Genomic DNA, 26,729 nt, shown 5'->3' on the forward strand with positions numbered 1-26,729 from the left:
ACACAGGTTGAGCATGACCACCTCTCCACTCTCTCCAGTCCGCCCAGAGGCTGCCCTGCCTGCTGCCACCCTACCGAACTCGAGCCACCTTCGCCCCCACTTAGACCCGAAAATTCTCTGGAATCAGGGTAAATGTAAATTGTAAATTGATACTTCTATAGCGCACTACTCACCCGCAAGGGTCTCAAGGCGCTTGTACGAATACCGCTGTGGAACCCATCCTGGTTTTCCCTGTGAGGTGTCCACTCCTGGGCACCCCCAAGGTGGAGGCCAGGCATCCTTAGCATTATGGGGGCCGTTGTGGAGATTAAGCAAGCTATTGCCCAGAGTTGCAGAGTGGGACTCCATGATTGGAATAGGCACCGAGGCGAGAATTATCAGGTCCGTGGAATTTTGAGCCCAAAACCGCCGAGGTGGGAATTGAACCCTGGTCCCGGGCTAGACCTCTGCATCAGGGTCTGCCGCTTTAACCATTGAGCCACACTTCTCCAACATGCGGAAAAGCACTCAGTAATGCCAGAGCCACATGAATATTTCCCATTCAAGGACTGACTATTAATTAATTGCACGGTACAGGTGAACCATATTTTTGGGGCCCAGATGACCGATTCCTAGCTAGTCACTGCACCACTGCTGCTAGCCGGCCCTTACTGTCCTGCTACAAATGCTAAAAAGCAAAGGCAGAGCCATGCCAAGCTGAATCTGTACAAGTAGAATAAAGGGTTTTCTGCCCTTCAAGAGAAACAATACCCCTCTATCTATTTAGCATTGTGTTCTGTTACATTTCTTAACTTAAGGGAATTTTCAGCTATCTGCACGCTCAGAAACCTTCACAAGAGCAAAAAATCGATGGCCTTGTGGTCACAAATTTAAACAAGAGGAACTATTCTCAAGGAGGCTCGGCTGCTTTGGATTACAGTGCACCATTGAAGGATGTCGGTCTTTAGCTAACAATGGCATGTTTGAACTGGCACAACAACCTTTGCATAGTTAAAGACACAAAATATGCTTCTCAGATATAATTTGCATCAACAAATCTTTTTGGGCCACGACTGAAGGCTGAAGTGTTTCGCAAGAGCTACACTGGATGTCGTGTGAAAATGACAACTGGAATATATTTTAACGGCACAAGGACCCCTATGCAAGTCAATAACTCCGCGCCCGGTGGCATTGGGGAGGGGAGGGGGGTGTCGAGGGAGTTTTCCCTTCAACTGCTGCACTCACAATTCACGGCCTCTAACCAATCAGAGCATGAAATTCAATGAACATTATTCTCGGCCAAAGCGCCTGAGGCGCGGATGGCGTCCATGCACTTACATTATAAAGCCGAATAAAAGGGTTTACAACTTTTACCATCTCATGCACTTTCCCATTTAATAAGTGAATGAATAAATATCTGTTTCTGCCAGTCACGTGCCTGATCCTCTAATGATGTCTACAGTCTGTCTAGTAAGGAGGGGTCTGGCTTCTTGGGGTGCTTCTCGCTTGTTCTGGAGGACCTCGAATCTGTCTGGCTGGTCCAGTCACCAGGGGTGTGGGAGGATGGGTGTACTGCATCAATGTGTAAGCAGGGATGGTGATAGATAATATAGAGGCTGAAATCGACCCCATCCCTCAGTGTACTGTGTACGCTGCAGATGGACTAGAGGGAAACGGAGTATGATTAGAACCGATCGGCTTCCAGCTGCCTATTGAGTCTGGACTGACCGTCGGCCAAGGTCGGATCGATAAGACAGGCACTCAAGCAGGGAGGGATGGGCCGGTGACTGAGGGCCAGTTGTGAGCCGGTCTTTTAGATGACATTTTGGCCCTTTTGGTTTCTTTCCGTATCATTCGGCTGTCCTAAGCGGCCCGAAGGAGGCCTGAAAGGTCTGGCTGGGCAAGTGTTCTCTGCTACTCTCTCCCTCCCAGATGGCGGCTCACACTGTTCTTCCCCGTCCCCTGCTGGACCGGCTTTTTACTGTGTGGGACATTGGCCACTACAGGCCCACGGATGAGTTCAGACTCGATGAGGCGAGGGATGGGTGCATGAGAATGAGTGGCCACGCTGGAACCCAAAGCAGAAGGGCATTTCCACCCCTTAACCCCCTCCGCTCCACTGGGGTCAAACAGTGTCTTTCCAGACTCCTTTCCCCCACCTGGCTGGGACTTTGAGCCCATGATCGGCGGGTGGGGTGGAAGCGATGTCTTGAGAGGCCTCGCTCAAATCCAGCTGAGATGGACCATTGTCACTCCCTGAGGGGCTCCACACTGCTGGCGAGCAAACTGAATTTTGCCTACAGCCGATTAAAAAACGATTTTATTACGAAGCTGCCTTTGCTCTTTTGCACAATGCTCATTTGCTGCTAATTTTAAAAACGATTTGGGTTTTCAAACAAGAGGGATTGGCTCTTTTGCACATTGCTCATTTGATGCTAGTTTAAAAACCCAATTCGTTTTTAAACAAGAGGGAATATATTTGTAATTATTGTTCCACGAGTGTTTGGCATATTTACTCTGTCTGAGGCTTCCCCAGTCCGCCACGGCTTTGCCGATTGTTGCGGAGGAAGACCTCAGTTCGCCTCACTTCCGGGAGCCTTCTTCCGGCGAGGTTAGCGTTCCAGTCACCAGGTGCGACTATTTAGAGCCTCGCTGGGCCGGACGCGCAGCGGGTGCGCCACAGGCGTGCCTAAGGCACGCCTAAGGCAAGACCGTCTGCGCCCGTCTGCGCCGGGACCGGGCCCGGAGCCTGCCATGCTGTCAGTCTCAAACAAGGGGATGCTAGCCGTCGCCCTTATAGACGAGCCGCTCTACTATCCTGGAATCCGGGCTCTCATGCAGGTCAGAAAAGTTGCGACTTGGCATTTGATAGCGTTTGGGGGTGCCCTGACTGCAACTTTCATCTCCCTTCTCTCCAGCCTAGACCAGACTTGACGGTTCAGCAAGTGCCGACCGTACTGGCAGCCTTGATTAATGCACGTTCTATGATGAAACATGCAGCTAACATTTACGAACTTATAACTGACTACAATCTAGACATCCTGTTGATCACAGAAACGTGTCTCAGGGAGTCCTGCGCACCGGTGGCTCAGGGAGTCCTGCGCACCGGTGGCCGAGCTGGCCGTCCCTCGAGGTTACCGTCTAGCTCGGGCCGACCGCAGTACGGGGAGAGGGAGAGGTACTGCATGGGCATTTGTATGTGAAAAATCCACGACCGTGTTGGAGGGAGAAGCTTTTGATTTCTCCTTCATCTTGACGCCCCATTTTACGTTAGGGGGAACTTTGATCTACCGCCTGCCCGGGCAGATTGGGTAATTTTTAAAGTCTTTAGGCGAGTCCCTGGCGGAGCGAGCTCTTCGCTTTCCCAGATTTCTTCTCCTTGGGGACTTCAATATCCATTTACACTCCCCGGGGACCCCTGACACTTTGGCCCTTCTGGACCTCTTGTGTGTAACTCAGCTAACCCAGTGGGTCTCCAAACCCACTCACTCGCAGGGTCACGTGTTAGATCTGGTATGCTCCAATTTCATGTAAAAGATCCTCTGCCGGTGACTTGGTCAGACCATGCCTTGATCACCTTTTCATGGGCTATGAGCAAGCCGTCTCGCCAACCACCTCCTCCCTCAGGGTCTCTAGCCCGCAAGATCAGCATTCCAGGACCGGTGGAGGCCCTGTCTCATTCACAGGTAGCCCCGGCCGAGGATCTGGAAGAGCAAGTTGACCAATTTAACGCCTGGGTCAGCCATGGGGTCGAATCCATCTGCCAACCCTTGTCTAGAGCACACCAGCGCGTGTCGTCCTCTCAACCCTGGTACTCGCCTATGCTAAAAGATCTGAAGCTGAACTGTAAGAAGTTGGAACGGCTATGGAGGGCGGCTTACTGCCCGCTAGCCAAATCTAAGCTCATCTCAGAGAATGTATTACACCGCGGTGAGGAATGCAAAAAGCGAGCACTATGCATCTAGAATTATGAAGGCTGATAACAATGGCAACTTTGCCATCGTACAAAGCTTCATGTCTCCCCGAGCTGAGCTAAAGTCCATCCCCGTCTCCGCAGGTTGGTGTGAGGAACTTTCGCCTTTCATCATTAATAAGATCAAACTTATTGAAGAAAGCTTAGCCTTGTCTGCCACCCCACCTCACCCTCCACCTGATTTCACGATCTGTTCCCCCCTGCCTTGGGGCTGTTTTCAGATGGTTTCATCTGAACAGCCTCAAGTGCAACTCAGATAAGTCTGAGGTACTCTTCTTCGGGTGTGCGTCGGATCCGGACTGGCAGGCCTGGCGGCCCATTGTCATGTTCCCCCAGTCTTGTTCATCCCTCATAGCTAAGAACTTGGGGGTCAAGATGGATAAGGCCTCAGATCCTAGGTGTGACGGGTACATGTTATGGGCTCCTGAAGATGCTCCGGAAGTTTCTGCCTCTTTTGTCTGAGGAACATAGGAAGCTGACTGTGCAGGCTCTGATCGGCTCAAGATTGGATTATTCCAACGTCCTCTACTTGGGCCTGCCAGAGTATCTGCTGCAGCGGCTTCAAGTTGTGCAGAATGTGGCCGCGAGGGCCATCTATGGCCTAAAACAGGCGTGCCAGTGCTGCGGGCCTTTTGCGGACGTTACACTGGCTGCCTATCCGAAAACGGATTGCCTTCAAGGCGTTAACTTTGGCCTATAAAGCTCTTCATGCTGTGGGAGCTAAGTATCTCCAAAGGAGACTTGCCTTTTACCACCCGGCTCGCTCTCTCAGGTCAGAATCTCTGTTTCTAGCGGCTGTGCCGCGTGTAAAGAGAGCCCGCATTGGAGGCCGCTCCTTTGGACTGCTGGCTCCACAGTTGTGGAATACTCTGCCGTTGACACTTCGCGGAGCTACTAATTTACTTGTTTTTAGAAAGGGCCTTAAAACTTGGCTGTTTGCCCTCTAGGTTGCTCTTTTTTTGCTTCTCTGCTCTGCTCACGTCGGTGTTTTATTACTGTGTTGTGTTATTCTGCTGTAGGTCTCATTATTAAAAGCGCCGGGACACTCTTTTTGAGTAGCCGCGCGCTATATAAGAATAAATATAACATAACATAACAGTAGGTGTCTCTCCCAGTTCGACCTGGTAGAACTGCCAGATATTCTTACCATCCTCAAATCACTAAAATCAGGATCTCCCTCAGATCCCTGCCCTGCCAGGGTTCTGGCCGGAGTGGCTGATACTATAGGCATGGAAGTCACAGACATGGTTAACAGGTCGTTGCAGTCAGCAACGGTGCCGAGACAATGGAAGCAGGCTAATCTCCTTCCACTGTTAAAGAAACCATTGGCAGATCCGCTTATAACGGCAAACTACCGGCCTATTTCCCCGCTACCAGCACTAGCCAAAGTCTGTGAGAAAGTGGTCTTCCGCCAACTGAATGCTTTTGTTGAAGACTCAGGGGCTCTCCACCCAGCGCAGTCAGGCTTCAGATCATCATTTAGTACGGAGACTGCCCTCGTTGAGGTGACGGAGGCCATCAGGGAATGTCTGGATAAGGGCGACAGAGCGGCTCTGATTTTATTGGACCTCTCTGCCGCCTTCGACACGGTACCTCACCAGCTTCTCCTGGCGCGCCTATCATCCATCCGCCCCTCCGGGTCAGTGTGGTCAGGGTAGGAATCCTTTCTGAATTTCCGCTCCCAGCAAGTTTGGATGCCCCCTTACTCTTCTTCAGCCAGAGAGGTTCAGACGGGGGCTCGACGTTGAGCCAGCTTCTTTTTAACATCTACATGACCCCACTGATCTTTCTGGCTGAAGAATTGGGCACCAAGATTATGGCCTACACGGACGACACCCAGCTTCTGTTTACCTGGGACGACTCGAACGTCGGTACAGAAGTGGCGCAAAGATGCCTAGCCGCCGTGTTTTCATGGCTTGCCAAAGCTAAATTAAAATGTAATGAGGGGAAATCAGAAGTCATATTATATGGGCAATTCCCCTCTCAGTTTACAGAAGCTTTGTGGCCCCCTGATTTTCCTCGTCCTGCATCTGAGGGAGGCCCAGCCAAGAACCTAGGTATTTGGTTTGAAGCAGACCTTAGGTTTACAGAGCATATAAAAAGACTTACGGGCGTCTGCTTCGGAACCCTCAAGTCCTTAGGCAGATTCTTTCCTTTGCTCCCTCAACCTGCCAAGGAGATGGTCGCCCGGGCACTCATCTTGTCTTGCCTGGACTACGCCAATGCGCTTTTTCTTGGCATCCCGGCTTATCTGGTTAACAAGTTACAACTTATTCAGAATGCTGTGGCAAGACTCCTCCTCGGCATTTCTAAGCGAACCAGCATAAGATCACAAATGTGCCCGCTCCATTGGCTGCCGGTGTGCCAGAGGGTACAGTTTAAGGCTCTTGTCTTAACTCACAGAGCCTTGCACTACTCTGGCCCTTCCTATATCAAGAAAAGGGTGGCCTTCTACATTCCCCGACGATCCCTAAGGTCGGCTGCCCAACGACTGATGGTAATCCCCTACTTCCGTCGAGCTAGGATGGCCGGCCAGTCTCTTTCGGTTAAAGCAGCCATTCTTTGGAATGCCCTCCCCATAGCGCTGCGTTATACTCATGACCCAAGATGTTTTAAAAAACTACTTAAAACACACCTTTTTAAACAGGCCTACTAATTTGTTTTTTCTCGCCATCGGTTTCTACTGCATCGCGCCAGGATACTCAAGAGTAGTTGCGCGTGCTATAAATTCCAACATAACATAACATATAACATAACCCCCAGTCGGGCCATCAGTGTTCTTCCCTTGACCTCTACCCTGTTAGATATGATTGGTCTCTGCTACTGTGAGCCCACCTGCGACGGGGCCTCCTGACCAGGAGAAAAGGACGGAGAATTTGGTGAGAGAAGGTGAAGAGTGAGGGGGCAGAACTACAAGGAGTAGATGAGAGACTACAGGGGAAAGCGGATGAGAGACAGAAGCCGTGAGCACTTGTAGGCCTAGAATGATGATTGGGAGTGGGACGAGATCAAGACGGCTATGGAAAGAGTAAGAAAGGCAGAGAAAGACCAGGAGAGGAGATTAGAAACAAGGATAGTGGAGAGTCATAGGGAACAATTGGGGTAAAGAGTGGGGAGGAAGATAAACAGATGCAGACAGGAGAAAAGCTGGAGCGAGTGGGAGAGGCATCGATTGATGTGGAAACAGAGATGCTGAAAAGTGTGAGAGAGGGAACAAAACAAAAAAAAGAGACTTTTTTGCGTGTGTAAAACAAAAGGTGAGACATAACAGAAAACAAGCATTTGCAATGCAATAGGTCTCGCATTCGAATAGTTAGAGTTATTAGTATTGTAAATAGCAATTTGTTTATTTTTGTGGTAGTTTTGAAAATATCTAACTTAATAGTTTATTTATGTAAAATGCGAATATTTTTCACTTTTGGAAATGTGACACCTATAGCATTAGTAATGCAATATGTCTTGCATTAATGTAACGTGCATCTATTGATATAACAATGGTAGCATCACTAGAGGGGTGGTTTCATTACTGCCACGCCCACTCTCACCGCCACAGCAGGCAGCTCATCATGAGAGTAAAATTGCGTCAAGTCAGCCTGCCTACTCGACTCGTAGTAATTAATATTCTTAACACGAGGCAGGTTTAAAATGAGTAAATAAAAAGGCTGCGAATGCTCTTGTAGCCCGTGTGAATGTGCCCCTCGCCTCCCGTCCCACGCTTCCCTTGCCTCCCGCTGTCCCAAGTGAGCCCTTGTCAGTCTGTTCGCCACAGGTAAGTTTAGTACTATGAGGACGAGCACGAAGAAGTTAGGTGCGATGTCTGGGGAAGGCGGGCCCACGGGAGGCTGCAGGCGCAGGGAAGGAAAATAAGAAAGCGTTTGGAGGGATTGTTGTCAAAGGAGGTTAGGAGTAAAGAGTGTGCTATTCCATGAGGTGGAATGGGGGCTCAAGTATATGTGGGGTGGCGGGGATGCGAGCTAGGGGTCTTAGGCATTCATAGAATTGTTATTGGTGGTACTGCATTGTGTGCTGCGGCAGCCTTAGACACTTGTTTGTGGTGGGCAGACTGTAAGACACTGGGTTGGGCTGGATTTTGGTAGGATAGAGGCAGTTTGTGCGAGAACGCGCGCACATTTTTTTTTCATTACTGCCGCGCCCACTATCACCGCCACAGCAGGCAGCTCACTACGAGAGTAAGATTGCGTCAAGTCAGCCTGCCTACTCAACCTGAAGCGGGGGCAGTTTATAATGTTCCTCAGACGCGCTCTGGGTGTTCGATTGGCCTTGGGAGGGGGCATGGGGATGATGGGGGCCCAGAAACACGCATAACAGTCCTCAAAAGGGTCAGTGAGCATCGATAATGCAGCAAGTGCAGTTGCACCGATGCCCAGGAGGCCATAGTACCCCTGTTAGTACCCCCGTTGCCATGTAACGCAATGTCTACTTTTGTAATCAGTTCTCGTGTAATGCTCTTACCATGTATTATTTTCGTTCCTATTGTGAAGCGCTCTAACACCCTTCGGGTAAAGTGTGCGTTATATTAAAAGGCCTAAATAAGTACAAAAGTACATAAGTAAAGTTAGTGGAAGTAGAGATCACGCAGCTGAGATTGTTTTCTTGTATCCGAAGCAGCGGATGTTGTGATGGGGTGGCCATTTGTCACTAAACTGAAATAACACGTGGCAGCGCCTGCTTAGTATCTTTTTGAAGTGTCCCTGTGCTTTGTAACAGTCTACTTCTAATGAAAGCGGAAACAGTGTCGATGGCTGTAGGGTGGGGGAAAGGATGTCTTGAACAGCGTAAATGCAAGTAAATGGCTGCAGGCTGGGGGAAGGCTGTGTTGAACTGCCCATGTGCAAGCGAATAAAACAAATACAAACGTGAAATGGAGTAAAAAGCACGTAGAAATATGGTGAATTGTTAGAGGCTTGATAGGGGTAAATGGAATTTTAAATGTAAGAACGTAGTGCAGAATACAATAATGCGTTTCCTTTGGCATGGCAAGTTATAGTTTCTTTACTAGTTTTGATGTGTATTATTTTGTGCGTGCAATGGGGTGAAAAGCACATACTTGAACTGCCTAAATGCAAGTAAATGGTTGTAGGCTGCGGAAGGCTTTGTTGAAATCAAACGAATACAAACGTAGAATGGGGTGAAAAGCACGCAGAAATAGGTGGTCGAAAAAAGGAAGTCTCAGCGTAAATGGCTGCAAGCTGGGGGAAGGCTGTGCACCGAAGCCCAGTAAACGAAACTGAAAGCACGCGAACACAACAGCTCCGGAAAGCTGGAAACAAAAGCGCGTGCACGCAGCCAAATCCAGCCAAATCTGCAAAAGAAGCTCGTAAACACCCTCTTGTCCCTAATTCCCCCGAGACAGGCGTCTATAGGTCTCCTAGCTGGATGCATCCTTCGGATGCTAACTCCAGCGAGACCTAAAAATTGCTGTGTGTTCGTTTTCTGTGAAGAATTGCCCGCAACTGCAACCATGCGTGATCTGTGTACCACTGCCTGCATTTCTGTAGTGTGCTTTTGTAGAGGATGCCTGAGAAGCTATATAATTTACTGCCGTATACCATGCTTCATGTTTACGGCCTCTAAGCACAGTCTGTAAAACAATCAATAGTGCTTAGTTTTACCGACCTCAAAGGGTTGGTTTCGTTTTCCAGTATTCAATCTTGTGACCTGCAAGTTACAGCAGATGCTGCAACTCACTGCGTCCTGTTACTCGAGTACGTTACTAGTATGACAGAAACGTGCCCTGGGGGGCTTCTAAGGGCTGAATGACGTGGCAGGTGGAGCCTCGCCAGATAGGGATGAGAACCAGGAGCACTGCAGGCCAAATTATGAGCCCCACTGGATTGCGAGGTGGTAAATCCGCTCATGAAAATGGCGTCACCGTGCAGTACACTACACCACTACCGTGAAAATACACGTTTAATGTGGGACCGTTTTACAGGTTTGTAAAACGACACAGAATTTGTCAACCACCGGGTTTAACACACATAATTCGCCATCAAATACTTTACTGCGGTCAATTGACCATAAAAGTGCATGAGCAATAAGCTAACAATAAATAAACACATTCTCGGGTACATGAGCTCGAAGCCCCAGAGTCCAAGATTACAGTTATCCCACGCCCCAAAATCTTAACATAATACATAGCAGCACATACAAAAGAACAGATAGTAAAAGATGTACAATTATTGGGGAAAAAAGGAATGGATACGTTTTCTGGAGATAAAATATTTTTAAAACACTCTATAAAATCACATATAAAAGGATTACGTTTAAAAAAAAAGGAGCCAGACCATCTAAAAATAAAAAAGGTTTTGTCAGCTTTGCTCTATACAGTGGTTTTTAGAAGTGACCTGTGCACACCACATAGAAAGTAGAAAGCGTGACACTTCAAATAGAATTGAGGATAAAGTATTGTATTTCAGTAACCTAAATGCCTCTACACAGTATTTGGGACCAAGATTTCTACACAGTTTCATCAACCAGAGGCATCTGGATTTTCTATAGCCAGGGCAGAAGAAGAAAGCCTGCAACTCTGTTTCCTCTACGTGGTTACAGGCTGCAGATCCTAGAGAGTGTGTGCCTGCCCATTTGTTGGGAAAAACGCGCAGCGGGAGGGCCCTGTGCTTAAATTGAATATATAATTTCCTCACTAGCATGCGTTGTATCTCATCCAGGGCAGGCACTAGGCAGTTCTGATCTTTTTTCGTCAAGAACTCAACTGTTAATGAGCCGGTTGTTGAGCCCTCCTGTATACAGGCGAATTTGTCCCCCCTGTAGCTCTGAACCAGTTCCTTTCTGGAAACTGTAGCACAGGCTTCCTCGGAAAAATGCCATAGACTCGCTCTGTTAAAAAATGCATCCCTAACATAGGCTAACCAAGGTAGTATCCCAGCACCATGCAGGGCCAAGATTTCCTTTAGCTCGTCCCTATACACGGCCAATTGCAGGGTTACCCATAACCGGCACCAATAAATTAGGGGTCTTAGAGCAATTTCATCAGCAATAGGCCTTACCCCCAGATCCAAGTGAAGGGGAGTGCCAAGAGGAAGACCAAAAAGTTGCCTAATAAAAGAATTCTCAATCTTAGTAATGATTCTCATAGAACTATACCCTCAAAGTTCAACCCCATACATAGCAGAACCCCTTCTTTGCATTTGATACATTTCCACTATTGGTCCAATCGGTTTAAAAGAGGAGTTCCTAAATAGCTTGATCAGGACTCCAGTGTGAGTTCGGTGCTAAGTTCAAACTAGTTTTGTTAATTTGGGCCCCCCAGTCCATTTTCCCAGTTAGGGTTACCCCATGAAATTAAAAAACAGATACACTCTCCAATGGAATGCCGTGCAGGCTGGGATTAGGGCGGGTAGAGCTTGTTGAGTTATAGACCATATAATTAATCTCAAGTCCCCTACTGTAACAAAAGGCCTTAAAGTTGTCGAGAACCTTAACTTAACTATGCCCATCGGTGACTTTGAGAGCAACAGGGTATCATCATCAAACATCATTGCCTGTATTTTCCTACTTGCTATCTAGGGTGCATCGTTATCCTTCTCCGCGGTCAATGCATCTACGAGTGCATTTATAAATAGGCAAAAGAGGGTGGGTGCAAGCACACAACCCTGTTTTACCCCTCTGCCTATAGCTATAGGTGAGTTCCCCATTTTTGCAGAATCTAATTTAGGCATGATAACCTTCATGCAAATGCCTAAGCATGTGACAAAGATAAGTAGACACCCCCAGAACACTTTAAACAGCCCACAGTTTATCGCTTGGTACTAGATCAAAAGCGGATTCTAAATGCACGAAGATCAGATAGCGGCTGCCATCCTCAATAGTCACCGTTTTCCAGTATAAGATTTGAAGCCTGAATATTTGGTCAATGGTGGACGTATTTTTCCTAAAGCCAGCTTGTAATGGACTTACATTTTAAGTTTGTCCATCCAAGTTTGAAGACAGACCAACAAAACCCTGGCAACGATTTTCTGGCTAACATCAAATAAACTTATGGGCCTATAGTTAAAGGGGAGAAGCAGTGAACCCTTTTTATGGACTGGCAGAATTTCCGCGCCAGCCCACGTTGGTGGAATAGCCATTCCATGCAGTATGGCATTAAACAGGATCCATAGATAAGAAGCCCAGATGGTTGGCTCAGTGCGTAAGAGGTCGCCTGGGATCTTATCAAGACCTGGTGCTTTGGAAGGGGCAATTTTACTTAAAGCACTTGTTATCTCTGTGAGTTATCTGTGGGGCCTCAAAGCAGATATTCTTTGGTGGAGCAATGTCTTTGGTTGTGTTGTTGCCCTCCTCCTCCAACCTTAGGTACAGGGCCTCAAATTGTTCTTTTTATTTATCTGTTGCAATATTTGGTTCAACAGCCTGCTTCCCTTCCCTTCTGCCCGAGTTAACTATCCACCAGAAAGCCTTCATGGCATGAATGGATATGCCCTGCTTCAAGGACTCCCACGTGTCCAACTCTCATGCTTTTTTGGCTTCGATGATACTAGCTTTAGATAACGCCCTTTTTGCTCTAATTAGGGGTCTATCCTTGAATTTAATTGCCTCAATCAGAGCTAACTTAGTCTTCCGACAACTGTCCTTAAACCAGGGGTGTTTGCCCTTTTTATAACCACTAGAATGTGATGGTGGGAAAAAATATCAGCTAGAATAGATATCAGCAGCTCATTGGTCTCCGTGACTTGTGCAAGGGAGGTAAAAAAGCCATCACTAGAAATGGACTGTTCCGCTGACACCAAGCAAGGGATAAATTACAAGGAAGCCATCTTAATACATGATTGCTGAATGGCTGACCACTGGACCTTTATTCTGTCATTGGTCAGAACTAATCTATCATCTGGTGGGATGTTTAAACCAGAAACTTCTTCACTAATCAGCAGTTCTAACTCTACAACCAGGGCATTATGATCACTATTGTGTCAGGTGGAGACAACAGAGTCCACCACCCGAACCCACATCCTGATATCAACTAGGATGTAGTCTATGATGGAGGAGTGTCCTGGGCGATTAAAAGTATGTTTCCCTGGAGTATCTGATTTGGTTCAGCAATTACATGCCCTTAGGGAGCGATTCAGGGCGAGTGATTTAATCTGGAGCACCAACGGTGTCCAAACCCTGGTTAGCGGGATGCTTACCTCTGGGACAGCCCAGTATAGATCTTCTTCACTGGGAATTCCTCCATTAAAATCGTTCAGGGGCTCACACTGGCAGTTAAAGTGTCCACCAATAACCATCCAATGTTTATTGTGGATGGTAGATCTTGAAGAGGCTAGTTGGTCACAGGTCGGTGATTCATGGCTGCTGCTAACAGGCCTGGAGCAGACATCGACCAGAGCAATTCTGACCTTAGATGTGAATGTCAGGAGAATGCACTGGGCGTCATTAGAAAAAAACTCCAGCTGTTTAACTAGACAGCCCAGATGGGACCCAACCCATATACAGAGACCGCCCAAGGGCATGCCCTTACCCCTGGTGGTTACGGCTATACTATAGGATGCAAAACCCAACCGCTGTGCCTCCTCCCTATCCCAGGTTTCCTGAAACATACAGATGTCGTATTGACCCACAAAGGCCTCCCCAGTCAAGATTATCCAGCTTATTTCAAAGCCCAGCAACATTCCAGGATAAGACCCTTAACTTTGTTGGGTCTGTAGAATAAACAGGTGTAAGTAACCTAGAATTAGCTTTGAGAGGCCTGGTTTCACTAAATTGATCACTTGGTCTCATCGCCAGGGTTCCGTTGAGGACCTTGATGCTATCAGCTCGAGCACTGGGGAGTTGGAGTCTAATGATGATGCGCGGGCTATGGCCTGTGTGCAAGGTTTGTGGCAATCCTGGGGTTGGGCTTATAACAGAGTCATTAAACGACAGCCCCACAACAGTTAGGCCGACACAACTTGCCTGCCTATCCCCACCTGGAGAAATTATAACAGGGGCCTTCTTCATATCACCTACCCCAGACTTGATGCTTTGTAGGAAAAATGCCATATTTAAAATAGCCCTCTCCCTGATTTCTTCCTGACAATTAGTTGTATGTTCAGGGTGCTGCGTAGCTGTGAGTCAATCAACCTCTTCTAGGACCCCAAATCTATTTGCAGTGGGTATGTTATATAGAAGGGGTCTGGGGAGATGGTACCATTGTCTTGCATACTGGTGATTCTGCTTCCGCAGCCCCTGTCCGTGACTCATGTGCGCGCTGGTACTTGGTGTGGGATGTAAATCTACCCGTATGGTAGGGACCTAATTCCCTCATCTTGGCTATAATGATTTAAACATAGAAAGCTTTGAACGATCATTGGGTTTTTAAAATTGCTTACTATGCAATCTTTAGTCTGGTGTAGACTGGATTGACTGGGGCTGATTGATGTAGGGTGTGGTGGAGTGGATTGGCATGAATTGGAGTGGGGTGGACTGAATGGAGAGGGGTAGATTGGGGTGTACTGCATGATTATGTGTTAAAGCTTCATTTCAGAAATTTCACACAAGAAAGAAACAATGTCGCTTTGCAATAAAATAACCCCCATCTTTTGAGAACAGCACCCAAGAGCAAAACAAAAGAACTCTTCTTCCACTTTTCTTTTAGTTATTTCATGCTTTATTAGTTATTCCACACTTCAAGCGGGTTTGAAGGGACGGTAAGACCTTTTCTTTTTTGGCTGCATGGAATGAGCTCACCTGTCAGCTGCAATGTACAGTTTCTTTGCAATTTTGTTTGTCCTACTGGGCACCTTTTTTTGCCAGTTACACGCCTTCTGTTTGCAGAGAGCTAAAAGTTAAAAAGAACAAAATAGTACCTCAATCGTGTCGGGAGCAGTGGACGTGCACTGATTAAGTTCTACCAATCAGTGCTCGGTCCCTTCTCCACAGAGAGGAACGGAAATTATGTTACGCCTGCCTTGACGAATTACAAGGATGTAAAGAATAGTGCCACGCAAGCCAACAAATGGTAAGCAATGGGCAGCCCAAGCCCTTTTTGTTCATACCAGTGTCCCGCAAGCAAGACGCATGTGCTAGTACATGCTCTTGAGGGCTCAACTCTAAAAATAAAAACCAAGGCAGCAGGCCTTTACCATCTGTGCACCTAGGAACTGAAACAACATTTCGTACCCATCAGGACCATCACAATGCTGCTCCAATTTAGGAAAGAGTTGAAGACTCACCTCTTTAAAGAACACTACATAACTATTAAGTAACCATCCAGAATTCAAATTCCTCTCGAATTATTAACTTTATGCTTGCCTTCTTTGACCATATACGAAGCTCCACTGCATTTCGGCTAGGCTTGCACTATAGAAATATATGTAGTACATATACATATACACATACATGCCCCTGAATTAGTAACCTGGCTGTGACTTCAGTTAACCACAGATATTTTACATATTTCGCTGTATGCAGCCTGGAGAATCACATCAGATTATTGCATTTCGGGCCTACACTTTTACATTCAAAAGCAACAGGATAGCTTATCACGCCGTGGAGCCATGCTGAACATCTGCTAGGCAGGAAATAACATTCTCCACGCACCAGCCGAGAGGTTGACACTTGCAGCGTGGCTGACATGATCATGAATCAGCAGGGCAGGGTGGATGCTGATCTACTCTGAGGCGGGAGCACTGAGCGATCAACTACCTCAATCCAACAGAAGGCCGGCTTCGACATGCTAAAACGAACAGGTGGCAGGCTCCATTAATGGGCAGCAGTCGCACTAATAATGAACTGAAGTCTACCTAACCCAGATGCATCAATCCCAAGCATCCTGGAAATGGGTGTGAGATAAACTTTTCATAGATGAACATCCCTCCAGATCCATTCTGGGATCAAGAGAGGCAATCAAAAATATGTGGACTCTTCTTTTTTGGCCCTAAATGGAAGCTATGTTGCTGAGGGTTTCATTCTTTTCTAACTAGCAGCTAACAGAAAGCTAGATTAACAATTGTATTTCCCCATTCTATTTCGGCAACTGCTGGTTGTATGTCCAAAGAATCCCAGAGCACTCAAGGGGTAATCATAAAAAATATCTTTAATGTAAGCAGACACGTTTCTGCAATGCTGCCATCTTCCGTGCTTGTAAATTTCAAATGAAGTGGCACACATAATAGACGATCTTTGAAAGGCACAAACATTATTCACATTGGAGCTTTATGACATCATAATATGCATGCCACTTAATTTGAAAAATACAAGCACGGAAGAAGGCAGCATTGCCGAAACGTGTCTGCCTACATTAAAGATATATTTTATGATTACCCCGTGTGTGTGCCGTGAGTCTTTGGACAATACATATATATATTCCGTTTAGCGGTTCAATCTGTAGCCATGTCTAAAAATTGCAAAATTCCCATAGATGTTGCCTTTTTCTCGGTCCCTGCTTGACGAATCTCTCTGAAACTGTCCTTGTAGAACTAGGCAAAGTAGGCCACTTTAATGTCATCAAAGTTATTACCAAAACAAAAAATTATTAGTCTATGGGAAAAGTTGGTCCTAACTATAACTAGAGCCTAACCACAGGTGGTGAACGGAGGAGCGCTACACCAGAGCACTCAATAATAAACACTTGCTCCTGTCCTCCAAAGCGACCATGCACTCAGCAGGTAGGACATACGGGCTTTGTTTAGCACAAACAAAAGACGCGTTTCGGCACTTACTACCTTTATCAATCTTGTTTGGTGCTTAAAATCGCCATGTTGAAAACACATTTACAGTTCATTCCCATCCATAAACATGGAAAAAATACTTTTACTTCATAGTAACAAATCATGCCTGTAATAATACTCGTAATTCATAATAAAATATGCATGGTTTCACTCCAAGTATTCAAATGTTTTTAAAATGTTACTCGAGCTGCATTCAACATGGAAAATTCCCAGTGGAAAAAATATTGCAATGATGTTATCCAAACTGTCCTTTCTGTCCTCCTAACTCACCCCTCGGCCGACGCCTACGCGGAGCCCTGCTCCGGCACCCACAGGCCCACGTTCCAGAATGGGCTTCTAACAGGAGCCTTGCAGTGCACGCTATGAGAGCTTGTCCACTCTCAGTGACCCCGCTGCTCCCACCGCATTCCTTCCTCCATGATGCCTCCTGCTGGTCCGGGGGCTTGCCGGCCATATTACTCCCCCCCAACAGTGCGGTTTGTTGGCTACCGCCTAACCACAGGTGGTGCATTTTTCGGCAAGATGTGGTATATCAGTGCAATAAAGCAGTGTATATGTGTTTGCTGGCATGTGTTATTTTAATGCACTGAGATACGGTTCGTGAGTACCAAGAAGTTTGTTCTGTGTGTGCACCGGGCAGCCTTGAGCGCCCAGACATTTGGGCGCTGAAGGGGGTCGTGCAGAGAAAGAATCAGCATGTCTGTATGTGCTTGGGGTGCATCGAGCTGCCTTGGTGTGTGTACAATCACTGAGGCCCTCCCGCCCCCCCGTACTGTGAGGTGAGAGACTTTTTTTTTTAATATCCACTGTCTTCACCGGGTGGTAGTGAGAACATCGGTCACGGGGCATCTAGAAATGGAGTCGGAAGCAGTGCGCTGCAGGTGCTGTGAGGGCGGGAGGAAAAACGGAACTTACCCTGAGCCCTCAGGTGCCACCGAAGGGATCCGAGTGACCGGAGATCACGGGAGCCTCTGAGGCTATCAGTCGCCTTGCCCAAAGCTGCAAGGCGAGTAGCATCAGCAAGCCCCACCAACCCCCAGGCAAGGTCATACATTCATGGAACACCTTGTCTTGTCACCAAGAAGGTCAGCACTAGGGCGGAGCGGAACTCCGCTAAACTCCACTGAGTTTTTACGCAACTCTGCGGAATTCTGTGTAGTTCAACTCCGTGAACTCCACTCACCCCTACGGAAGCAGCTGCTCCATATTTCACTGAATGCACTGTCCTTAGGCCCCAACGTAAAACGGCACACTATCCCGGTCTGCCCCAGGAACTCCTTTAGAAAGGTGACTCATGCCACGAACAGGGAAAGTACACCTATGTACAATACAGGCCCAGATGTCTCACAGGGATACAAGATACATCTCTGCATCTCGAAGAGCACTCCCGTCATTGTGGTCACAGAGACAGGCCAGAATGTGGTACCTCGGCATGGTATTTTTCTTCTAGCACGCTCACCCAAAGTGGCTCTTTGGTGCCTGAATCAGTGGAAGGTACTTTCATACCGCTTTCTAAAACAACCCCTGTGACACGAAAGAAAAGGCTGCAGAATTAGTGGCAATAGTTATACTAAAATTTAGACAGCTGCGCAATTGTATTTGAAGATGTCAGATTATGTTGGCTTGAGGGGTATTTGGGTGTGTGGAGCAAAGCTGTCACAAAATATTCCAGATACTAATGCTCTATGTTTATTGTAGTAAATGTTCTTGTTTCTGCTACTTAAGACAGCAGCTTTGGTTTCTTGGTGTTTGTCAGATCCTGGTGACAGCAGGTGAATGGGCCTCGAGAGACTTACAGAGCAGAGAACTACAGACCTTTAAGTTTTACTTCGCAAAAGTCATGCCCCATGACAAGCATCAGCTTTTATCCAGTCAACACCCGATCAGTGGTTACCATGTCCTCTTTGAAAGGCAGGTGGGACCAGATGTGGAACAGACAGTCCCTGGTTTGAGAAGAGGACAGATTTTACAACTATAAAGAAAACACTTGAGGCTTTCCTGTTTAAGTAATACCAAATATCATCTCAAATGTTTTCCAAGAAGTTACTGAAAATTGGAAATGTTTGATTGAATTGCTCAACCACCGCATTGGCCAACATTCATTCCTGAGGCTGGATCTTGCCAGGATATGAGCACAATGAACAACTACAAAAGTGAATCTCAGTTACATTCACTACAGCGAGCTGCTTCCCTTGTAATCCCCCGTGGGCAACAAGAATTCATATACAAGGTTTTTTTCCTCAAGCTGCAAAGTACATCTTTATTTTCACTTTTAGGATGAGCAGGAAATGATTCCAATGCTAGACCGGTTGCCCTTCTATCATTCTAGTTGAAATGTACTATCAAAGGGAGATAGTAAAACAATAGAGCTATGAGTGTAATACTATATATTGGTATAATATATTAGTATGATACTCCCTACAATAAATGGGAACGTATGCTGTTCGACCAGATGACTACTACTTTTAGGACGTGTTGCATTTAAAATGAGTGAGCATAAGAACAGTGACCCCAGAAGATTTTGCTTTAGTACAAGTGGTGTGTTCTGTGGCAGTCCGGTCACTCGGCTAGTCGCTGTGACCCGTTCGCCCCACTTTCACACTCAGCTTCGGGTCTATAGATGCCTCGTGGCAGACACTCTCAGGCCTCACGTATAGAGTGCCCACCCAAACACAACATAACTGGATGCGGCTGCAAATACCCACTCTAATTTAAGCTAAAGAAGCAGGACACACCAGCGGTTCATTTAATTAATCCTTACTTTTTATTTTAACAAAGTTCTATTTATTGAACATTATGTTAAGCTGGCTTTATGCTTAACCGAACGGCAGCTTCGTTTTACAAGGCGCCTTCTCTCCGACAGTCCCACAGGAAGTGGCACGCGGCTGATCCAGACTGCGTGGCTGCTGCACGTGAAGGTCAAATAAATGAAGTGCCCTGTGTCTATTATTTAGTGACAATGTTGGTGTTGATGCTAAAGAGTTTTTATATTATTATCCCAAAAGGTGCGTCTGTCAGACGGTGATTGCTAGGCTAGGGTTTAGTGGATGGGAAAGTGACCAAGCATTGGCATAGTCAGTAGGTCTCGCCTTTGGGGCCTTATAAATATTTAGTTCTGCAGCACAAAATCCTTCCTGCAACAACACCAACTGTTGCATGGCTAAACACTTATAAGGTCCCAAAGGCTAGACCTATTGGATATGCCAATGCTTGTTAAACTTACTGATCTATTTTGGATTGGTAAATAAATAAAAATGGTGACCACGTCATTTCATAGGCATGCATGCAAGCGGCTAAGATATGTATTTCCGCCTTTTTGTTGTGCTGCACAGCATCTCGTCAATGCTGCAAAGCATGGCTAAAAGGCAACTGACAATGACAAAAGGGCCTAAAGGTGAGACCCATTAGCTTGGTCAATGCTTGTTTTTTGTCTCTCAGAAACAATCCTACCCCTCCCATCATTCCAAAAATAGCAGGGGTTGTTTCTGAGAAACAAACAAATGCTAAGGCCCTGACACTCGGGGTTCATTCTTACCTTCCTCTGCCCAATTGCACTATCCCTCAGAAGGCCTTCATAGGGATGTCGGTACTGCACTGGGAAATCCTGATGCTGTGGAGGGGGTGGGTCTGTGACTGATGGGCTACTAGTAAAGTCTGGCCGCTGGCGGAGGTAAGCACTTTTTTTAAAATATAAAGCGGCCACACAAGAGGTGCTGCAATCATATTTTAAGTAAAAGTGCAATTTCATTGTGCGCTTAATGTAAATATAAATCAGCCGATAAAGTGTGATGTCCAAAGCAGTTGTAGGCAAGGAGGGTGAGCGAGGGGTTAACAAAAACAAGCACTGAAACACCCGCACAGCCCGCAGCCACGAAAGTTAGTTAGCCCGCCAGCGCGCTGAGGAGAACAGTCTACTCTTTTTGGAAGCACATACTTGTGCTTGAGTTGCGCCCCTGCGTGCTCCCACAAGGTGTATGCCGCCACAAGCACGAGTATGTGCTTTGAAAAAGAGCCGGACGACGGCTAAAGGTTTCCTATGCAGCTCACACCTTGGTAGCACTTCACACATACAAAGAGGAAGCTTTTCACTTTGTTCAGGCTCTGTTCACGATATATGCATGCACTGTGAGACTGTCAGATGTGTTGGTCTTTCCCAGTATTTAAACAAAATAAATAACCTTTGACACCATCTCTCACAAAACTATATTAGATAAACTGCGAGAGATTGGTGTCACGGGGATGGCATTAGATTGGATGCAGAGCTTTCTATCGGATATATACCAATGTGTACAACTGGACACCCTTGTATCCCAGACCAAAACTTTGGACAAGGGTGTGCCTCAGGGCTTAATATTAAGCCCCACTCTGTTCAATATCTATGTGTCATCTATGGCCTCTGTCATTAAATTGTGCAGGTTCCAAACCATCTCCTATGCGGACGATACTCAGGTCATAGACCCCATAGAGAAGGACCCGGAGGTGACCAGAGATAGATTCAAGCTTTGCATGATAAAAATAGCCACATGGATGAAAAAGAACTTCCTGCAACTTCATTCCAACAAAACTGAGATCTTATTGTTTGGGAAAGCAGAGGATTTACGGACTGAGGAGTGGTGGCCGGGGGAACTTGGAGAAGCTCCCACCCCCAAAAAAATGGGCACAAATCTATCTATGGAGGAGCATGTTAAGACCTTTTCTGGCAAATGTTTTTGATTGATGCGTACGCTAAAAAAAGATCTTCCCCTGGATTCCTCCCTCCACCAGAAGGATTCTGATACAGGCACTTCTAGTCAGTAGACTTAATTACGTAAATGATCTACTGGTGGGGATAAGGGCAGACCTGCTTTCAAGGCTACAAGTCGTGCAAAATAGGGGGGCACGCTTAGCACTGAACAAACCAGCACACACCCCTTCCTTACCATTACTGAGAGAGTTGCATTGGCTTCCTATTAGGAAAAGAGAAGTTTTCAAACTTTTTTGCCTGGTTTTTAAAGCACTGGCCGGACTGGGACCTAGATACCCAACGCAAAAATTAGAATGGTATTTCCCAGCCCGGCAGCTAAAATCTAGTGATCAAAAGCTCCTTCAAACCCGGAGAATTGAAAAAAGGTTAAGATGGGTGGTCGTGCCTTTTCCTACCTGGCCCCCAAATATTGGGATGCGCTACCAGAAGACCTGCGGTCATGTCCCACCTTTACGATCTTTAAGAAACACCTAAACACCTGGCTATTTTAAATGAGTAATGTTGCATTATGTCGCCTGTTTCCTGGGCGCCAAGAGATACCTTTGGGGATGATTCGTGCGACATATAAAAAATAAATAAATAAAATAAATAGCATTTATATAGTGCTTACTACCCTTGACGAGGCATTGTAATAATGTAAAATATCACTATTTATTCTTGTAGAGCACTATAGGTAGAGGGAAGTTTGCGCTGACAAAAGACAACACTGTTTTATGTGTAGCTTACAAAAGTGTGAATCTTCTGCCTAAATCTGGAGGGTTGCCCTGCATACTCAAAATGTGCTCCAATGTACTCATGATAGACATGTTATACATATATGGGACGGCTTAAGATCTGGCTTATGCTTGTTGTGATGAATGAAAAAAGAACAATTGATGGACAGAATGCAGAACAATGTCAAACATTCACCCCAGTACAGAGATCTGGGCCTAAATCCATCGTTTTTTTGCTCACCACGGCATTCCAGTTTGGACCCAGCCATATGCAAGTCAGTCATGACCGTGCGCCCAATGGGAACAGTCCAGCCTGAACTGCTTTGGATTTAACTCAGATCCTTGTGACTGGGGGTGAATGTTCGCATTGTCCAGCATTCCCTCCATCAATTGTTTCTTTTGTATATGTCACGCGCAGTGATGTCACTTGCATACTGATTAACTAGGTTAGCGCCCCCACTTCTTTTTTTAGGACTTGTGCCCTGCAAGACTCCTTCACAGCGAGTGGAGATTGAGGGGGCGGTTACGTGTGAAGTGTCTGTGAAAGAAGACAGGACCCCTGGCGTGAAGGTGTTTTTCTTCAGGTGCCAACTCTCGGCGCTGGGTGCTCTTTGGCACAAATCCTCTGCCCGCTGCTTCCCTCGCAGTATAATGAGGGATCTAACTTCAGCTACCTGTGCTCTACCTTCCCCACCTGAGGCGAGATCCGGGCGCAGACATGGACTGAGAGCACATGCTCACGGGCCTCTTAGCAGCTGGTACAATGCAATATGAATAAAGCAAAATAACCCTAATAAGCCAGCGGCTTAAGCACTGACTGTGGATGGGGCCGAGACTGAGGGCATGAGCAGGAACAGGTGTAATAATAGCCGCGGATACTGCCTGGCTGTCATTAGCCCTCTAATAACAGAGATGTTGGCGGCTAAGCCGCTTCTGCTTGTTGCAGTGGCGCGCAGGAATAACCAGCTCCGCGGCTCCAGCACGCGCTCTTGTTGTGTTATAGAATGACGTTCAGGACCACGGTCTTCCGTGAAAGGGGCGCGTCATCTGACAGGAGCAGACAAAACAAAAACAGCCACCACCCAGCCACCTCACAGCGCATCAACACATCAGAGGCACGGGAGCCCGTGGGTGGCAGATTAGAATCAGGGCCCCTGCCCGCCGCGCACGTCAGCTGAGCGCTGGGCAGCAGTTCAAGTCCCTGCTCGTCGACAGCTCCCTCGCCCTGCCTGGTTCCAGCATGATCTCACCCGCGCGCAGAACACAACACAAGGCCAAGCTGTTCACACGCTTCAGGGAGGAAACAAATCAAACTCGCATTAACACACGATGAGCAAACGTGCAGGGTTGAATGGCTCTTCAGACTTCCATCAGAAAACAAGCTTAGAAAACACACACTGTATCCCGAGTGTTGTCTTCACAACAGAAACAAACATCTGTGTATGTCTAGGAGCCCTTGCACAACACCGAAACCGCAGTTTAAACAAACGGTCCCACAGTTACGCATATAATGGAGTCCTGTTGCGTGCCGGCGAACATTTTGGCACCAAATGCAGCTCCGTTGCTTTACATGCAGTCATACATCTAATTGGGATGTCAAGAGCAGGCCGCACATCAGGCAGAAGGAAACAAAAGAAGGACTATGGCTGAATACTTCTCCCTCCAGTTTGCACGAGGTTAGTACCCGGGGTCAACCAATTGTCAGCCTTCTGTGACAGTTTAAAGAAAAAACAAGACGTCAACCATCCCTCAGTTTATCTCAAGGCTCACCAATCACTCCTTAACCACCGCTCAATGGTACCCAGTCACATCTACATGAGAGCAAGCCCCTCCAGCCACCTGTCAGTAGGCCTTCCTGATAGGCGCCTCACAATCACCCCTTGTCATCCCTCAGTGGCCCCGTGATGCCATTCTATGAACCCTTGCCACCACTTAATGCTTTGTACCCAACTAACAAAGGAGCCATACTCAACTCTCTATGGACACTAGTATCTCGATACCCCCCAGTCACTTTTCCATAGGTCTTAACCACCCTCAATGTAACTTTAGTCGCCTGGGTCCTAGTCCCCTTTCAATGGGCACTAGTGACCTTTTGATCTCCCCTTCTAAATTGTTTTGTTTAAATCGGTTTGTTGAGTTGTAATGCCCGTAACTAGCAAATACAACATTTCAAACATGTCCACAACCGTCACTTCACTCGGAAGTGGATGGCACTTAAACACAACAGTGTGTGCTGAACGGCTCAAGGCGATATCCGGTTTACAATTTAGTATATGCGTCCAAGACCGTTGTTCATTACACAGATCATTGTATTGAAGCCAGAGGAATTGATCTGCCTTTCAAAGCGCGTAGTGGCCACTTGGGCGTCGTTGCTCAGTTAGGCTAGGCCATTCCTGAGTGAGGCTTGTTATCCACGCTCTGCGTGCCCTGGTTGCTGCTCGTTGGGTCTTCGGCCAACTCTCCATGGGCCCAGATAAAACTCTGGCTTAAAACAATCTACTGCAGGAACGCAGCCCCCTCAGCCCGTCTGTTCAAACTAAAACTCCCTGATAAACTTGTAATTATAAAACAATAGGATCGTTTATTAAGCCAACCTTTGTTCCAAGTACAGCCCAGTCACCCAAATCACATCAGCCTGGCTGGAGACCAAAGTTTGTTTTGTCAACCACTTTTAGACAATTCCCCGATTTAAACAACACCTTTATTGAGCCAAGCACTGGACACCCACATGGAATTGCCTAAGGCGGAGGAGGAGGGCTTTCTGACCTGTTTCACATGTCCTCCACTCCTCCCACAATCCTGGAATTTAGTAACCCACGTGCTACATTTAGGTATGAAGACTTGGCGGGAAAGTTCCACCCAAAGCGGGCCTGGCTAGGGGTGTCCGTTCTCCTGACGCACACAAATTCTATGAACAGAACTGTTGCCAGAACAATCCACGCGTCAGAGATGTTCAGTCCTGGGTACATAACACCCTCTCCATCATTACACTGCGGGACACATCGAGTGCCCCCGGAAATGACTCATCAGTAATTCCTGTCGAGCACGATTAGCTGTGTCACTGGCGGGGGGGACGGGTGTGCAGACATGTTCCCATCACCATACTGCTGCAGGTGCAAAGGAGCAAGGATTTGGGGTAATTTAGGAAAAAAGGGTGGAATATTATAATAGAGGTCGAGGGGAGCGAATCATCGAGTGCTTAAGGGAAACAGGGAGTGACCAAAATAGTGTGAAAACTGGAGGAAACGCATCCTTGTTTATAAAAGGGGTGGGAGTACTAGTGTCCCCTTGCAGGTGGGCATCCACGCGAGCCGGCCGAACTAAGCAGAGGTTTACTTTACTGTCCTCAAACAGCTGAGCTAGACGCGGCCATTAAGAATCAGGTGAAAAATGAAGGATATTTCCCCCGAATATTCCTCAAGAACCCAGTCCAACCCTATGGCAAGTTCGAGGAGCTTCTCCATTACCTCCTCGTCAGCCCTCCCCGTCCTGGCTACGACTCGGAGTAATGAATATTACCGGTGAGTAACCGGTCATTCCAATGCAGCCTTTGCGTTCTGGTACTTGCATGACTTGTTCTTAAATGGAATGCAAAACTACAAAGACCAGAATGCAAGGCGAAAACTGATTGGATAGTTTCCGTCGCCAGTCAGGCATCAAATAACTCGATATCACTGGTCAAATAAAATTCGATTACCAACGTAGTTTTTTTGAAAATGGGTTTCTCGAGCTCTGCCAGTTAGCTTTAGCTACATTTCAGTGACCTGCCTGCATCTTCTTTAATTTGGAGACCTACATTAAAGAAAAACACCAAAAGCGTACAACAACACATTTCAGAGACATTGAAAAGGCCCCTTTCTACCGACACACAATTTTTAAAAGAACATCAGGTCCCTAGAGAATCATTCATAAAAGAGTAACATCGACACTTACCCTCTGCAGCCAGAATGGCACTGATGAAAGTAGCTAAAAGTGCCCAGCGGATGCTGGCGCCGTGCGCTGCCATGGTGCCCGCGCTGTATTGATGGCAGCAGCCGAGGTCCTCGGATGTGTCCGCCTGTCCTGTGCGTCCAGGAGCCTAGGGGGGTTTGGGCTCTCTCGGGACGGATCGCAGCCCGCTGTCTTCTGTCTCTCGCGAAGGCTGAGCTTGCAGATTACAGACCCACGTGCCCCGCTCTCTGCCCAATGACACACTCCGCTCTGAGGCGGGCTGGCGGGAGGGCGGTGTGACCTGCGGCAGGCTGCAATGAGAGCCTGATTGCACAGCGCTGGGCACAGCCTGAGAGCTGGAGGGATGCTGTGAATCAGCTGTTCCCAATACTGTGATGCACTCGGCGGGATTCTCGAGCTGTCAGCCAGCTCGGCGTCCTCTGCATATTGTTATCGTGGTGATTTTGAATCAGAAATGCAGCAGCAACTACTTTGTTCATGTCTAAGTCAACCCTTTTTTTCAGTTCTCCTTTTATTTCTGGAACGTTAGGGTGTTTTCAAAATTAAAAGTGTTCACAATGTATTTTTAAAATGGCCAATAATTCATTGCACCTGTGGCATCCCCACGGGTGTTTGTGAGATTATATTCAGGTAAAAAATAACTCCTAGGCAATCAATCATGGAAACAAGTAAATCCGGGAACG

General features: G+C 47.0%; 1 protein-coding gene across 2 annotated transcripts in view; it reads right to left on the reverse strand.

Moving 5' to 3' along the window:
- MFGE8 (milk fat globule EGF and factor V/VIII domain containing) overlaps positions 1-26,419 on the reverse strand; it is a 208,016-nt gene extending 181,597 nt beyond the window's left edge. The window contains exon 1 of one of the 2 annotated variants that reach the window (XM_078683193.1): positions 26,029-26,419. In XM_078683193.1, the coding sequence (XP_078539319.1) occupies positions 26,029-26,101 (73 nt within the window). In that variant the 5' untranslated portion in view covers positions 26,102-26,419. The remainder of the gene's footprint in view (positions 1-26,028) is intronic. The other variant, XM_078683194.1, reaches the window with a different exon arrangement.
- Positions 26,420-26,729: the final 310 nt, after the last annotated feature.

Source organism: Lissotriton helveticus, chromosome 3_1 (assembly GCF_964261635.1).
Source record: "Lissotriton helveticus chromosome 3_1, aLisHel1.1, whole genome shotgun sequence".
Lineage (NCBI taxonomy): Eukaryota > Metazoa > Chordata > Amphibia > Caudata > Salamandridae > Lissotriton > Lissotriton helveticus.